The sequence below is a fragment of the Eschscholzia californica genome, unplaced genomic scaffold (genome assembly GCF_041429995.1).
Source record: "Eschscholzia californica isolate CP2 unplaced genomic scaffold, dmEscCali1.0.p SCAF_5, whole genome shotgun sequence".
Lineage (NCBI taxonomy): Eukaryota > Viridiplantae > Streptophyta > Magnoliopsida > Ranunculales > Papaveraceae > Eschscholzia > Eschscholzia californica.
Genome location: NW_028238472.1, coordinates 12,664,030 through 12,682,041, shown reverse-complemented (window position 1 = coordinate 12,682,041; position 18,012 = coordinate 12,664,030). Strand labels below are relative to the sequence as shown.

Here is an 18,012-nt window from a genome sequence, read left to right as displayed (position 1 = left end):
TTGGTATATTCTTGATTTATTGACGTTAGTCGACGTCTGGACATTTTGTGCATCATCAGGTTTAGTATTTAAAAGACCGTCCACAGATAACGAAATACTCAAAATAGGTTTTACAAATGTCTGATATGATAAATGAACCCCTATTAAGTGAATTTTAAATTATTTCGTTATCCGCTCCCTAGTCCAGGTCCTTAAATGGACAATAATGACTTATGAAGACTAGCATGTGATATTGACTCATAACGATGTTGCATGTGTTATATGAATACAAGTATTCAGGTCAACTACATAGGTGTATGGTACAATGGATAACCCAGCATGAGATTAATTCAAAAGGTTGAACATCAGAAACTCTCATTGATATATTTGAGAGATTTCTTAAAACATGAGTATTCCACTCATCTTATGTAAGGATTGTCAAACCTCGGTTCATCCATCAAAGGTGGTGTCGTGGAAGGAGGTTATAAAGGTCGATACTGGGTAAGGCATGAGAGGTATGAAGTTAAATGGGAGTGCGAGATTGGATTAAGTTAGGATTGGTACCTCCGGGCCACTTGAAGAGTACTTAGCAACTTGAAAATGCATGGTCGTGTTGAAATGGATTAAAAGTAAATCATTTGGTCTGAAACTTTTGACGTATCAGATGAGATACGAAAAGACATGGGAATCGAGCATTGCACTTGTTCTAAGTACAAGAGGGAGACTACACGAGTTGACCTTCGACCAAAATCACAATACGCTCAATTTGTCAGATAGGAAAAAAGGTGAAGAAGATCATCAAGTCCGATTGAATTACGGATTGTAATTCTTAGCTTGAAAACAACTACGATCGTCGAATCACTCTAATGATTCGCAGCTAAAATTGACCAGATCCTACAACGGGTTACACTAATATGTGACAGCTTGATCGGAAAGATGCGACTAGAGGGAACAAAGATAAAAGGTATGGATTAGATCCATTTAAGTATGCCCAAAAGGTCTAGCTAAGAGCCATGGAAAGATAGCACATGCCGAGCCAAGTGCCCAGACCAAAATGGGGGTCGATATCTCAATTCCGAAACATATGGGGTAGGAGTACTGTGGCTAAATCTTTATTGCCTTAATCCTGAAATCCTATCAAAGATCTCAGTCAATGAAGATCTTAAGTATTTATCAAACATGAGCTTTAAGAGTTCCGCAAAGAGGAATCTTCTCCAACGTATTCTACAAGTTCCAAAACACGATCTATCAAGTATCCTTGGACAAGGTAACTTTTATTTATCAAGCAAAGATGATAATCTCAAAGAGGAATCCTAATATCTCAAGACTACGAAATGCTAGTTTCAATCCAACACGGTAGATCTCAGTCGCCTCATCAACACCGTCTATCAACAGTGGGTGAAAGCAGACTATAAAAGGTGATCAAGTCGCCTCGAAGAAGGTACAAACCAAATCGACGAGTAGGTCCCAACTCTATAAACTCGGGTTCACTGAATACTAAATATTATTTTTACTGCAAGGACAATCTGATTGCCTTGACCATCGGAGAGGTTTCCGAGTTCCTTGTAGGTTTCTCCTCCTAGATCCTGAGGAGCAAAGTATCAACGTAGCAGTCTCAACATCTTTACTAATAACAGGAGATAAAGTTGGACATCAGCAAGTAGAGTGTCCGCAAAGAAAATCTGTGATATTCTCTTCTATCTTCTTGAGAAGTTAAGACTGAAGTGGGCCTGGAGATATAGAATGATAGTAAACTGGGATAGCTGGTGCTATTGATGAGAACGATTCTTCCACCTTTCAATAAATGGTGTCGTTATACTTCATTTCAAGTAGTTGGTAGTTGATCTTTCTATTAATTGTGTATGGTGTCTGTCTACTTCATTTCAACTCCATAAACTCAACTGTAAGAATTAGGAGGTGAACGAAATAAACCTATGATTTATTACTAAATTAGCTACCAAATGAAAGAAAAAAAGTGATGAAAACAAAATATAATTATTACTTGACCTATCTGATTCGAGTTTCTTACAAACATCATTTTCACAAATCAAACTTTGCCTGAATACACTACAAATACATTTCCATATAGTAGTTTTCTTCCAGCATACATAAATTAAGTAACGCTACAATCAATCTCAATTAGCTTACGCACTCGTCGATCGATTCACAAAATTCAAACATTTAAAGACATACTACAAACTTAGGGCACCACATAAGGAAGTACATGACAATAGCAATAATATAAGGTTACCCTATATTTTATTTGCTTATTATGGAATTAATTAATTAGCTCTCCTGCAATTCATTCTGATTTCACCTTGGGTCCCTGTAAGTGGACTAATATTACCCATTTTGACCATAGCTGCAGCAAAATCACTAACAAATCTTCCATTATCTAGACTATAAGTTCTAACCAAAGAATCTTCTGACCCATTATTGAACAGTTCTTGATCTGAATGAAGAAGTCCACGCTGTTGAACAAGATTCTGAAAATAGGTGTTATCGAATCGAGTTGGAGTTTGAATATCAAGTGGAGCTAAATTTGAATCACCACCTGTTAGAGGGCAATTAGCTCTTCGAGTGGCGGCGAAACTAGGGTCAATGTTTGTTTCGTTCCAAATGTGGTCGCGGAAGGCGAAGCAATCGGCTTGGCCTATGGTGTGAGAACCGGAGAGGACGGTCATTTCTGAAGCAGTCAAACCCTTATCAGAGAAGAGGGAGATAAGACGGGGAAGGTCGTCTGTAGGCCCGGGTATTTGGTTGTTTGATGAATTTTGGGTTCCTGGGGTTGTTGCATCTCTTCTTCCTAGTGGTACAGTCCATGATTGTCCATTTTGCTGCAATCAAATTTGAAAAAACTTAATTATAACAATTCTATTTGTGTAATAGTTTTATTTTGTTATCTATTAGGATCCCGAGTTCATATCTTATGAAAACCTAGAACTACAATTTTTATACGTTTTCTGGTTCATAATACCTGCATTTGAAACTATTCTAACACGCCTCTCACATGATGAGTACTTCGTGGTTAGCATGTTTTTTGTTGGGTGAGCGAAAATGCTTAGTATTAGAAATTTCTTTTAAGAGCCTCCCAGACAGCCCGAGAGGTTGTTAAGCCAAGAACCTGAGCTAAAACTGGCTCAGTAAGAGTGGCATTGATCCAGGAGAGTAACATTTGATCAATACGATGCCAGTAGCAGAAATCTGGATTTGGAGTAGGAGTAGAAGAAGAAGGATTGGGAAGAAACTCAAGAGGAGCAGAGCAAGAACCAGTAACGTATTTATATAAGTCTTGATTGTGCAAGATAGGAAGCATTTGACTACGCCAAAGAAGATAGTTTGTTCGATCAAGTTTGATAGAAATCAGATTGGAAATGTTAGTGAGGGAGGGAAAAGAAAAAGAAGAGGGTGGGCTTTCAGTAGAGAGAACAGTAGGAGAAGAAATATGCTCGGTAGAGTCCGCCATTGGAGAAGAAAGGAAGAAGAAGAAGAAGCACTAAAAACAAGGGAAAGAAGAATATCTCTTTTAGTCGGCTCTTAATCAAAAAGACAAATACACATATATACACATATATCTATCACGATGTTAAATTTGTCAGACGTCTAACTCAAAACCAAGTGATAGTAAATATCCTTATATGTTAGTTATTTGATCATGCGAGTTTTTCTAGTCTATGCGGGACTATTCTCGTAATCGCCAAAACCCATGTCAATTAGGGTAAAAATGAAAGGAAGTATCAAGGGAACTTAAGAAGATATGTATGTAAGAGTTAGTTACCAAGAAAACACCATCCCTAGCTGCAAGAGCTAGGATATCAGAACAAGATACAACTCCACTGCAAGCAGCTTCAACCTGTGTTTTGATGGTGTCAATTACTCCAAACACGCTATCTGGAATATTTCTATTCGGTAATGATCCTTTCTCTCCTGACGCCCCATCTAGAAGAATCGATCCATCACAACCCTGCACACGTATCACTTTTAGTTAGATACACCACCATTAAGGAGATCCAAACTTCTTCGGCTTCTTCTTTTGATATTGACATAGTACGTAGCCTTTCGTTCACATGTGTTGGATGCATATATGTACAATACAATTAACCTTCTTCACTAATGAACAAAAATCAGTGTTATGTTTTTTTTTTTTCATTATTTCAAAGCTGTCTTGTTAAGTCTTACAATTTTGAAAAACTAGGGCAGAATTATAAGGGAAGTCGAACTATATAAACTCACTTCACTATGTAATTTGACATGATGAATGCAGTCTAACCATGGCCCATGAAAAATTATAGAAATTTTGAATGTCTCACCTTGACAAAGCAATCATGGAAGAAAACACGAAGAATGGAAGCTGCTGTTCTAGCATTTGTTCCAAGGGCTTGGGTCATAGCAGAACGAACCACGGTCTGCAAATTAGGGCACGAAGTTGAATAAAAAGTTGGAGAGAGCTGCCCATTAGAGTTGCAAACAAACAGAGCAAAAAAGAAGAATAATGAGAGAACTTGATGAACAAAGTTAGCCATTGATTACTAAAACCTCAAAACTTATTAAACAAGTAGTGAAGGTAGTAATAAAATAAGTTTTTTGAATTGATGTGGTGTGAGAATTGAATCTAATGGTTCTCTATTTATAGTAGTTTATGTGCATGGAACTATTCTTCTAGAGAGAGGTGTGTGTGTGTGTGAGAGAGAGAGAGATTTTAGTCTGACTAAGTAAGAAAGAAGAGTCTGTTCTCTATTCAAAGTTGATGCCTTGCTGGTTAATGCGTTACCATTCCTAGTAAGCCAAAGTTTGACTTGCTTACTACTTAATGCTATTCAGCTCCAAATTTGGGCCTACCATAGGTCTAAAGCTAATGCGGACGACTCTTTTGGGTCGCTCTATTTCTCTCTCCACGTGACTGATCAATGGGAAGAAGTTACATCAGCTTTGGATCTATGGCCGCCTCTCAATTTCGGACCAAATAATACTTTTTTTTTTTTTTCCGATTCTGCTATATAAAACCTAGTTCCATTATACAAAACTTTGACCGGTCATATGTACCATTACTTCTGCTATATCAACAACTGGACTTAATCTATGGCATGTGATTAAGTGGCGATGTCAGAAAAAAATTTCTGTAGGGAACTTTGTCATTACAAGGTAATCTTTTTAATTATAAGTAAATATAGTTTTATCTATTTATTCATAATGTTTTAAATTGGGATCACCTCAATAGCAAAGAAGTTTGGTCAAGCACAATAGTTTACCATATTTAGAAGATGACAATTTAAAAAAAAAAATTGTTTCAAACATATTTTTGTTTGATCTTAAAGAAGTTTTGAAAACGCCTCACATTCTTGTTACGCCTCCTTTTTAATCAGTAAATCTGGTTTGGCTGTCTTTGCTTAGAGACCCTCAAATTTGGTGGACTCGGATCATTTTTTTTTTAAATTCCGCTCAAATGCACCAAATTCAACTTCAATATGTTGGAGTTGAAATCAGAATACATGAGCTGAATTTTGTAAGCAAATTTGGGTTGGGTCCACCGTATTTGAGTTGTATCTAGTAGAAAGTGTTCGACCCCATTGAAATTCGTGGACTTGAGTCGATCATTATTGAAATCCATACTATAAGACTTTTTTCTTGCTTGATTTTCTAAGGTGACTGGCCACCTAAAATCACTTTCATTTTTACTAAAAAGTTTTACATTTTATTTTTGATTGTACTATAATTACAATTTTATCAAGCTAAGTAATAATTGTAATAACTGAAATATATCAAAAAAATATGTGAATGTTATGTAAGTGTACAATGACCTCGTTTTAGAGAGAAAGGGTTTGGAAATGACTTTTTAGGTAGTAAATAGTTTCAATATAGCTAAAAAAACCCTAATCTTTCACTATTAACTATTTTCTATCATAATATTAAGGCTAATCAGAGGTTAGGTTTAAAATAATTTCATTAATTATTATTAAGGTCGAAATTTTAAAACAGCTTTTTCATTATTCCCGTATTACCCTTTTCGAAATTTGCTCTCTCTCTCTCTCCTTACGGCTGCAACTCGATGGGGGAAAACCTAGGGCATAAATTTTCGATCGAGAAGACGATGATTTGAAGATATACTTTCTTCCTTCATTGATTCATAACTATTTAGGTCTTCGTCTTCTCTTTAGTTTTCTTTTTATACAAATAATTAGGGTTTGCCGAAGTTATCTGCTTCATCTTCATCTTCACACTCGTTTCGTAAGTTCATCATCTTCATCTTCTTTACTGTAAGTTCATCTTCTTCATCTTCTTTACTGTAAGTTTGTTTTATTTTATATAATAGATTATAAATTATCTTTTGATTTGTTTGTTGTTTATTTTCCTCTATCTACTTGATGAATCTTCAGCCCTATATATGAATTGCTTTTGATTATACTTTTTGATTTGTATTAGAACATTACTTTTGTATTTGCAGCATTCTTAACAGATTTTTGATGAATCTTCAAACCTAAATCTGAATTTTGTTCTGCAAATGGTGTTTGCACAATTTGCATCATTGTTAAATTTTTTGTTTTCATGGTCAGGTGATGGATTTAATTGAGTCATCTTGTGTGTCATCTTGTTTTACTCAAGCTAGTTCTTCATCGAAGTTGTTCCAACATCCTCTCCGGTCTGAATCTTGGGGATCTGTGTTTACGGAAGTTGGTCAAAAGTTTGAAGGAGGTGCTGATCAATTTAGGTTTGCATTGAATAGGTATTCCATCAAATTTGGTTTTGGGTATAGAATGAAGAGGAACCATGCTCATCGGGTAGTAGCAGTATGTCCGGTTCAGGGTTGTGGGTGGAAGGTTCATGGTTGTTCAAGGTTTGGTATATCATCGTTATTTTATTTGAAAAAATATGTTCCTGAGCACACTTGTGGTGGAGGTTTTACTGATATAAACAAGCCAGCAGTTCATTCTACTGTTGTGTCTAATTTGATAGAAAGTGAAGTAAAGGTTGATCCAAAGAAGAAAAACAAAGCTATTATTACTACTTTTCAATCAGATTATGGTATTAAAATCCCATACCATATTGCTTACAATGCAAAGAAAAAAACACTTCATTCTGCATTTGGTGATGAGGAATCTGGATATGCTAAACTTGATTGGTATACGAAGTCCATTATGAAGTGGAATCCTGGTAGTTATGTGCAGCTACAACTTGATATGGACACTTATCAGTTTGAGAGGGTTTTTATAGCATACGAGGCTTGTATTCATGGTTTTAAGTACTGCAGGCCTATTATTTGGATTGATGGGACGCATCTTAAATCTAAATATAAGGGGACTTTGCTAATTACTTCTGCGAAGAATGGTAATGAAGGTATGATTTCTAAGTTCATGAATTTATATAGTATGTGTTATAAATAGTTAAAAAGAATGGTAATGAAAGTATGATTTCTAAGTTCAAGGTTTATGTATGCACACCTGTTTGGGAACAATGTGTGGTATGCAAACACCTGTTTGCATGTGTTTGTTATGCAAACAGTTGTTTGCATCTGTGTGTTCTGCAACCATATTTGCAAATATATGTCATGCAAACATGTTTGCATATTCAACCTCTGCATATATATGTCATGAAAACATGTTTGGTATGGTTTTTTAAGTTGATGAACTTATATAGTTTTGTTTAACTAGTTGCAATTTATTTATTTAACTACGTTTTCTTTTCAGGATTTTTTACTATTGCTTTAGTTGATAGTGTTGGAAATAATTCAAATTGGAATTGGTTTTTGGAGAATTTGGCTCGTGTTGTTGATAGGAGTCGTACATATACTTTCTTGTCTGACCGTCACCCGAGTATTATCAAAGGAGTTGGTGATCTTTTTCCAAATGCACACCATAGTTATTGTGTGTGGCATATTAGGAACAACTTAGTTAATGCAATTGGTTATGGTTCTCAAAGAGCAGATTACATTGAGTCTTTGTTGTATCGGGCTGCTCGTGCGTTGACTAAGGATGAATTTAACATTCATTTTAAAGAGATGGAGTTAGTAGGTGGTAGACGTTTGACGGATTTCTTTAAGAATTGCCCATTTGAAAAGTGGGCAAACTCTTATTTTGTCGGTAAAAGGTATGGCGAGGTTTGTTCATCCCTGTGTGAGAGTTATAATTCATGGATTAGGGAGGAAAGGGGCATGTCTATAGTTCTAATGTTAGAAACCATTCGTGTACGAATGATGGAACTGATGCAAACAAGACTTGAACTAGCTGAAAAATGGACTAGTTTGCTGTGTCCAGAGATAGATAAAATCATAAGACAAAGGCGAAAGTTTGGTTCTACATGGAAGGTTGTAAAATCATCGAAATTTGTATATGAGATCTTTTCAACACCAAGTCAGTTAGTTGATTTGAGTTCGTTCTACTGTTCGTGTTTGAAATGGCAAGTTGAATGCTTACCATGTGAGCATGCTATAACAGCTATCAAGTATGATGGACGACCTATGGATTTATTTGTTGAAGAATATTTTACCACCGAAAGCTTCAAGAAAACTTATGAACACGCCATTAACCCCATTCCAAACAGTGATGAACCCAAGGAGTTTTCAGCAAATGAGATGATAATCCATCCACCATCAAATAAGAGACAACCTGGTAGGCCAAGGAGTGTGAGAATTGAGAGTGCTGGAGCAGCCAAGTTTAAGAAGAAGAGGAAATGTGGACGTTGTGGCAAGTTATCGTATCACAACAAAAGAACGTGTGCAGCAATATTTAATTAAGATTAATTTTGACATTCATTTCTTTATTGTTTTTCTTTATTGTTAATGTAAAGGATTATTTGACATTTGAATATGAACTTTTTTCTGGTTAAATGTAATGCGAAGATAATTTGCTTGAAACTGTTGCAGGTACACTTTTTTAGGTTTGTATGTAGGCACCTGATTGGAAGTGTAGCTATGCAAATGTGTTTGCACATTCCACTATTTGCACATTCCACCTATGCAAACATGTTTGCACATTCCACCTATGCGAACATGTTTCCACATTCCACCTATGCAAACGTGTTTGCACATTCAACATATTCAAACGTGTAGATTCCACCTATGCAAATGTGTTTGCACGGTCCATATATGCAAATGTGTTTGCACGTTCAGCATATGCAAACATTCTACCTATGCAAACGTGTTTGCACATTCAACATATTCAAACGTGTAGATTCCACCTATGCAAATGTGTTTGCACGTTCCATCTATGCAAATGTGTTTGCACGTTTAGCATATGCAAATGTGTTTGCACATTCCATCTATGCAAAAGAGTTTCAACTATTGTAAGCATATAAACGATTTGTTTACAAAAAATTTGAGTTGTTCGCATAATCATTTTGTTTTTTTTCATAAATTTTGATGGGTGTTTGTTGCCTTCGATTTTTAAATTTAAGTTCAATATTTTTGACGGGGGTTCGGGGGCGTAGCCCCCGATTTTTTTAGAAAAATAAATTTGTTTTGCTCTTAACAAATTTTATATTATTTTGGCCAACATTTAGTAAAAATATCTTTGACGGGGGTTCGGGGGCGTAGCCCCCGATTTGTTTTAGAAAAATAAATTTGTGTTTTGCTCTAACAAATTTTATAAAAAATATATTGTTTTGGCCTTAAAACCTACCAACATTTAGTAAAAATATGCATACAATTATGCAAACATCAATATAGTTTGGAAATTATCAAATATTCAATCAATATTGCAAACATCTATAGTTAGGAAATTATCAAATATGCAAACAATTGGTTGCATACTTCTGTATACTTGTTCTGTTCACATACATCAATCAGCATTTTCATCACTAACTGTTCCTTCAACCCAGGGTTTGTTTGTTGAATCATTCAAGATTGCAGCTGCAATTTCAGCTCTCTTCCTTTAAGCCTTCTCTGGCATTTCTTCCGGCCAGTTTGGCTTAATCAAAGGACTGTCTCCATTTTTTATAACATCAGCATACAGAAGCACATACATTGCACAATCAATCCTACATTATATTATTCACTAATTAGTACTCATCATTTATATGCTAAAACAATGAAATCAAAATGATTTTTTATACTCACGAGTTGTTCTGTTTTGGGCAGTTAACTTTGGTTATCTTTGGACTTGATTTCAGTGGTTCTTTAGTTAGTCCAGCTTCATTGATCATGTCAACCAACATGACTGCGAACTTCTTTGCATCCTTCGCACTTCTCATACTTAATTTTGGAGTTTTCTTCAAAGAATCATAATGATACCATACTGTATCAACTCTATCAAAAACAACAAGATGCCAATGGCAACCTTCCTTACTCTTGTCATCAATAGTTATGTTTAATGGGAACAAGAACCAGTCACGTTTCTTCTTAAAAGCTTCTTTGAGTTTCTTAGCAAGTAGTTGTGACATGTTCCGTTGCGAAGCTTCAAATTGCATTAAAGTCTACATGTAAATTAACGTTAATCTAATTAGATAAATAATCCAAAACTAAATACAAAATATAGTAGTCTGAAATATCTTACCCATATTGTTGAGTTGAAAACTGCCATATCCTTGACTATTCCCACTCTGTATTCTAGATACCAATCAATAATTTGACTATCAACAAATTCGTTCATAATCAAACTCTCGATTTGTTCTCCACAGATCAACAACTGTTGGTTTTTATCCCAAGCAATTGAACTACAAAAAAATATTCAAACAAAATCACTTAATTTGCAACCACTTGCAACACTATTCTGCAATCATATGTTTTGCATCCAATGAGTTGCAAACAACTGTTTGCAGGAAAAAGATGCAACCAACTGTTTGCACATACAGAGTTTGCAACTAATTGTTTGCAGATATATGGTTGAAACTGCAAATGCATACAATGAGGAAAACACTGTTTGAAGAAATGTACTTACTTCTTGTCTGCCAATGCATAGAATCCTTTAATTGTTTTGAGTTCCTCTCTAGTGAACAAATTCCATATTTCAGAACTTTTCCATTTTTCAAAATCTCCACTTCCTTTCTTACTAGCTTCAATTTCTTTGTTACTAGTTTCACTTCCCTTTTTACCATCTTCAATTGCTTTCTTTTCTGCACTTCCCTTTGTTTGAGCACTAATTTTCTCAATTGATGAAGCTGCTTTCTTTTCTGCACTTTCATTAGTTTGAACACTAACTTTCTCAATTGATGAACCTGTTGATTTGTTTTTAACTTTTAACTTCTTTGTCTTGACTTGATTGGTTGGTGTCACGAAGTCTGAAGTTTCATTGAACTTTCTTTTTTGATACTTAGACGTATCAACTTCTGTGTTCAACTTAGTCATTTCATGACTAACAGTAACATTCTTCTCCATACTCATTGTATTTGACTTTGAAGCCACTTTTTTTTCAGGGCTCTTCATTTTTGATGTGTTCTCCTCAACCTCCTCATTGCACTTAGCTTCTATTGCAGTTTTTAGTTCTTCAATATCTTTATTTAGAATCATGTTTGATTCTCTTACACAACATATTTCCTCCTCCAACTTCTCGATTTCTTCATTTTTTATCTTCAAATCTTCCTTCAACTTCTCAATTTCTTCATTTTTTATCTTCAAATCTTTCTTTTGATCTTCACACTGAACTTCTAATTTTTGAACTTTATCTTCAAGATGTTTCAAATTAGAAACATCAATTTCATCAGGCATAGTCAATATCCCACCAGAAATTAGAAGTTCTTCACTTTCTGAAAGAGGCACAAAAAAATCTTCGGAGAGCTGAAATTCAAAAAATGTATTTTGCAAATTACAAAATGCATTCAACATCGCAAACAATCTATGAAAAATACAGTATGTAACCCTAGTACACAAGTTAATGATTTGCAAAAGTAAACATAATATACCTGGTTAGCTGTCAGATCTTCCAGAGCATCAAGAAAATCTAACTTCATGTGGTCAAGACTCCATCTAATAATGCGAGGACATCTGTCCTTCTTTTGATGTACTCTTCTATAAAGATTAGAATGTTCGCAGAACCAGAACTGCATAATTTGAACACAAACATATTAGGACGAGAAAACTATGTAAATTTGCATAATGTGAATGAAGATGAACAAAAATTAATTTACCGGTAAAAGAAGAAGACATCCTGAAGCTTTTGCTGGTCTGTTGACATTCTCTTCAATCGACTTCATCATGTAATTATGTATTACAGTAGGCCATGAAATTGAGTTTATACCTTCCATTGACCTCAACAAGTTCGTGAATGATGTTTGTATAGTCGTTCCAGCTTGTGTTGCAAACAGGAAAGAGGAAGAGATATGCATGATCATCAACTTCACAAAATCTTCTGTGTTCTCGTTTTCTTCTACAAAGAAACTTTCAATTGCTGATTCTATGGTTGTTGTAGAAACTTTATACGCCTTCCCGAAATATCTACTAACAAATTCTTCATCCTTTTTTCCTTCAAATGGTGAAACAAGTACACCTTCTTTTGGCATTCCTAGCAGAATAGCCACGTCGTCTACCTTGAACTCTATATCTAACTCACCAAAATCAAATTTTCCTTTTTCTACGTTGTATCTTTTGACCAACTCATAGATAACTGATATTGGTCGTTCTAAATTGGCTGCTTCTATTTCTTCATCATAGAAAGCTTGAAAAAGTGAACCAAAAGGAGTTTCCGAAAGTGAATTACAATGTTCAAAATTCATTTTACGACCTATCTTTTTCATGAACATTGTTGTTTTCTTCATTGTGCTCATGTAGTTGTAAGTGTGATATTCTTTTTTCACAACTTTTTTACTAACTGTTTTCATCACTTTCGAAGTATCTGATACCACAATATCTGTACTATCAGATTGCATAGGCTCGGTACTATCTGATTTCACCATCTGATTTCCTGCTATTTTAGCTTTCACCATTTTCTGCATAATCAATCAAGAGAACCAATTTTCAACAGTAAACAAAACTGTTTTCAGAACCATTTTTGCAGTTTTTACTAATGCAAATAGTGTTTGCATAACTCCTTTAAAACTATTCTAAGCAACAATGTTCAAATACTTCAGTTTTTACTAATGCAAATAATGTTTGCATAACTCATTTAAAACAGTTCAAGCAACAATGTTCAAACACTTCATTATTCAATAATGCAAATAATGTTTGCATAACTCCTTTAACACAGTTCTAACCAACAAAGTTCATACACTTCATTATTCAATAATGCAAATAATGTTTGCATAACTCCTTTAACACAGTTCTAACCAACAAAGTTCAGACACTTCATTATTCATTAATGCAAATAATGTTTGCATAACTCCTTTAACACAGTTCTAACCAACAAAGTTCAGACACTTCATTATTCATTAATGCAAATAGTGTTTGTATAACTCCTTTAACACAGTTCTAACCAACAATGTTCAGACACTTCATTATTCAATCATGCAAATAATGTTTGTATAACTCCTTTAACACAGTTCTAACCAACAAAGTTCAGACACTTCATTATTCATTAATGCAAATAGTGTTTGTATAACTCCTTTAACACAGTTCTAACCAACAATGTTCAGACACTTCATTATTCAATAATCCAAATAATGTTTGTATAACTCCTTTAACACAGTTCTAACCAACAAAGTTCAGACACTTCATTATTCATTAATGCAAATAGTGTTAGCAAAGGGTTTGTAAACTCTAGTTGCAAATCTATTTTTGCAAATCATGATCTCAAAAATCATTCAAAAACCACGATCAAATATTTTCGGTTTACAAACCATATTTGCAGATCTACAACTGCAAATAGGGTTTGCTAGTCAAAGATATATTAGGTTTTAAAGACATTAGGTAAATCTGCTACTTTAAAAGTTGTTTGTAAACAAAATTCATAAACACAAAATCAAATAAATAGGTTTTACAAATCTAAAGAAATCGGAACAGAAAGTTGGATAGAACCAAAAGAAATCGAAACATTTAGTGAAGATATACTTACTTTAGTGTTGATTTAGTCGATTGTAGAGAGATTATAACCTTTAGAAACCCTAAAATTCGAGGAAGAAGATGAAGAAGAACGAAGACTTTCGAATGGGAAACTGAAAAGTCGCTGAATCGCGAGGGAAAGAAGAGAGATTTGATTTTTTTTATTTCTAAAAATCACTTTATATATGTTGGACAGGCGCGTCATTTCGAAATTTGTTAAGGGCAATTACGACGATTCAGATTTTCGGGACACTTTCGGGATTTTTTTGACCTCTTTGATAATTTCCAAATGTTATGTGTCTTTCCAACTATTTTGCATATTTTTTTTACCTAAATAGTTATTAACTCTAGAATAAATGTTATGTTATGTGATAAGCATGATAACGTTCGAGTTTAACTTTGAAACAACCGGGACCAACTAAATTACTGGCCTAAAGCCCATCTAAGTTCATTAGTTATACTTTTAATAACTCAAGTACAATAAACCATAGATTTTTGAGTTTATTTGGTGCAGGGAGATTTTCATGAGATATTCCAAGTATCTTGGATATCTTAAAATCTAGTTATTTTAGTAGCATAATATTTTTGTTAGTAGAAAATTATTATTTTTAGCAGTTTTATATTTTTAGGAAACCTTTTAGGTTTTAGATTCTAGTATTTTATTTTTTTAGGAGTTTCTATTGGAGTTTGACCAAGATTAGGAAACCCTAAGTCTATATAATGAGGGCTTAGAAGTTGTTTCAGTCATTCATTCAATCAATAAAATTCAGTATTTTAGTATTCTTGTTATCAATTTCGGTTCAATAGTCTTTAGACGGAGTTCTAATTCTTTTATCAGTTTTTCCGCTGCGTCAGTTGGCATCAAGAGCGAGGTTTCTTCTGGCTTAATGGCAGAAGACGAAGCTAGAAACGCAAACCTCGACGGTGAACGAGGTAATGATGCTTTGTGGGTAAAAGTTGACGGTTTGAGTCATCAACTAAATCAGATGATGGAGATGATTAACAACCTGAATGTCAACATAAACCCTAGGCAACCTATTAACAGAAAACGTGTTGAGGGATTCGCCCACAACCAAGCTGTTAATGGAAACAAAGGCAGAGCACAACCACTTCAACAATATGCTGGCAACCAAGAAAATAGAGGTAACTATTATCCTAACCAATTATATCCGCGTAGATATTATGATGAATACAAAATCAAGGAAGAAATACCACTCTTCAATGGTTATTTGTCGGTCGAAGAGTTCCTGTATTGGCTACATGAGGTTGAGCGGCAAGTGAATATGTCATATATTGTTCCTGGTGAACAGATGGTAAACATTATTGCTTGTAGACTGAAGGGAAGCGCTGCTGTTTGGTGGGATCAGTTACAACGTCAAAGAGTGGGGCAAGGAAGGGCTCCAATCCAGAATTGGCCGTCAATGAAAGAAAACCTGAGAGAGAGGTTCTTACCACCAAATTATCAACAACACTTGTTTATGACTTACCAGAACTGTAGACAAGGATTGCGTTCGGTGGGTGAGTACTATGAGGAGTTTTCAAAACTGGCTCAAAGAAACAATATGGAGAACATTATAGAATATGAAGATGTTGTAGCAAATCGATTTCTAAGCGGATTAAAATTTAGTTTGCGAGAAAAAGTGGGGATAGTTACAGTATGGACTATTCAGGAGGCGTATAACTTGGCCCTAAAAATTGAAGCTGAGGAACGGGAATATAGGAAGTTTGGATTTCGGAGGGAAGAACAACCTCACTTAACTATTAAAAAGGTAAAAACGACTCCCTTAGAGAATGTTGAACCACCACGAATTATCACCATAGACGATTCAAACAATATTATTCATGAAGCAAAATCCGACATTATTGTGTTCAAGGGTAAGTCTCCTAAAATCAATTTACACAATAACATAATTATTTCTAAAGAAATTATTCAAAAAATTGAGTTAAAAGAAGTGGTTCAACCAATTGAGTCAAAGGAAGTTGTTCAGGAAATTGAGACAAAGGACGTTGTTCAAGAAGCTGAATCAAAGGAAGGTGAAAAACTTCGGAAGTCAGACATTAGTCCAATTGAAGTTCCTTCATACGAAGATCCGTTCTCAGAATTTTGCGAATCTCAAATTGTTTCACATGGATTGACAAGTAATTTTATTCGAAAATCTTCATCGAAGTTCGTAATTTTCAATCACTATACTCATGATCTATACAAGTTTATTTTTGGAGTGAAAAGGGAGTTTGAATCACATCACAATTATAGTCAGAAAATTTTCTGTGACTTAAGAAAGTCTTCCGTCCAATCTGATAGCTTGGTGATTCCCATGCACAATTCACGACAAAGTTCTCTCATGGGTGTACCATTCAAGACAACCTTCCAATCAATCAGTAAACTCGAGGCGAGTTTCTTTGAAGTGGAGGAGACTAATGCAGGGAGATTTTCATGAGATATTCCAAGTATCTTGGATATCTTAAAATCTAGTTATTTTACGTAGCATAATATTTTTGTTAATAGAAAATTATTATTTTTAGCAGTTTTATATTTTTAGGAAACCTTTTAGGTTTTAGATTCTAGTATTTTATTTTTTTAGGAGTTTCTATTGGAGTTTGACCAAGATTAGGAAACCCTAAGTCTATATAATGAGGGCTTAGAAGTTGTTTCAGTCATTCATTCAATCAATAAAATTCAGTATTTTAGTATTCTTATTATCAATTTCGGTTCAATAGTCTTTAGACGGAGTTCTAAGGCTTTTTATCAGTTTTCCGCTGCGTCATTATTTCAACACTTTCAACCACTTGGGCAACCAAGTGATACGATTAGAATAAATTTTGTTGTTCAATAAATGTAGTTTAGAGAGAAGTTCATTTATTAAACAAAATACAATATAATAATATTACAGTAAGGTGGGATTTAGACTATAGACTATTTGACATGGACTTGAATTACTACGTTAATTACTCAACATGTAAGCATGTATTGTAAATAGTTTTCCCGATATTAATAAGTTTGATTTCAATCTCTGAAGGCGGGTCACCTTGGAGCCAAGGGCGGAGCCAGGATTCGAATTCACACCTGGCTAACCTAAAATTGTTATAAAATAAACGGTAGAAAATAAATCTTTTGTTTTCGTGGATCTCTTGTTTGGTAGAAGTAAGTTTAGTGTACTTACAATTGGTTAACTAAGTTAATTAACGAGCATGTATCCTAATATTTTTCCCCAAAAGTCAGCCGATGATTTAGAACGCTAAAACTTTTATTAACCCTAATAATAATGGGTTTCTTACAATGATTTAAACTACAAAAATTATTTGTAATTTTGTCATCCTTACGAATCCATTGTAAATGTAGTACAATCTTATTTCATTCGCGGCATATAGTTTAAATTAAAGCGTAAAAGGACCAATGCAGCGAGAGCAAAACTAAAAGTCGACAAAATTGATCTTCACACAAATCGTATCTTGTGAGAGTTGAAACTCCGGACACTAATTAAGCTTTCAATTTTTAAACTACAACTGTAATCACCGTTAATATTACTAGAAATAATAGAACTAGTAAGAAAACCAATGAGTAACACTCCAAGTATTGAGAATAAATGACAATACAACAAAATAATGCCTTTGGTGAGATTTGAACTCAAGGACTTAAGTGTGTGAGGTAAGTGTTTCACCACTAAACTATAATCTTTGAGAAACATAAGAAAAATATCCCTGGCTGCATGACACTTAATAGCCAGTCTTTGAGATACTTGGGAAAACCATCCCTGGCTGCAGCCAGGGATGGTCTCCAAGTACCTCCGCCCTTGCTTGGAGCTTGTCAAGCCCCTCGGTGGCCTCCCCACTCATGTGATTCATTAACTCTTTTATTAAACAAAAAATTTAGTTTTTTCCAATTTAGTCGTTTCTATTTTCTTTCTTTTTTTTCAATCCATTCACCGTTGACCCTTCCATCCAAGGAGGTCCAACGGAAAGGTTCGTCTCACAAAGTGAATATCCTCTTGTGGGTCGTGACCCAGAAGACAAAGTGAGAGAGGACTGACAGAGGGATGAAGGGGGAGAAAGAAAGAAAGATAGAGGATGTCCTCCATTTCCCTCTTATGATGATTTGTAGACTGATTTGTAGACGAAGGGGAGAAAGAGGCTTC

At 34.7% G+C, this 18,012-nt stretch overlaps 2 protein-coding genes across 2 annotated transcripts; one reads left to right on the top strand and one right to left on the bottom strand.

Annotated features, from left to right (window-relative positions):
• Positions 1–1,955: 1,955 nt before the first annotated feature.
• LOC147537178 (peroxidase P7-like) lies at positions 1,956–4,798 on the bottom strand. The gene is made up of 3 exons (XM_086644186.1): positions 4,290–4,798; positions 3,758–3,943; positions 1,956–2,816 (listed from the first exon to the last, which is right to left on the bottom strand). Exons 1-3 carry the CDS (start codon positions 4,500–4,502, stop codon positions 2,262–2,264), a joined length of 954 nt encoding a protein of 317 aa, XP_086500312.1. The 5' UTR covers positions 4,503–4,798; the 3' UTR covers positions 1,956–2,261.
• Positions 4,799–7,428: 2,630 nt separating this feature from the next.
• LOC147537177 (uncharacterized) lies at positions 7,429–8,707 on the top strand. Its single transcript, XM_086642739.1, has 2 exons — positions 7,429–7,579; positions 7,662–8,707. The coding sequence occupies exons 1-2, from the start codon at positions 7,429–7,431 to the stop codon at positions 8,705–8,707; spliced, it is 1,197 nt and encodes a 398-aa protein (XP_086498865.1).
• The last annotated feature ends 9,305 nt before the right edge of the window (positions 8,708–18,012 follow it).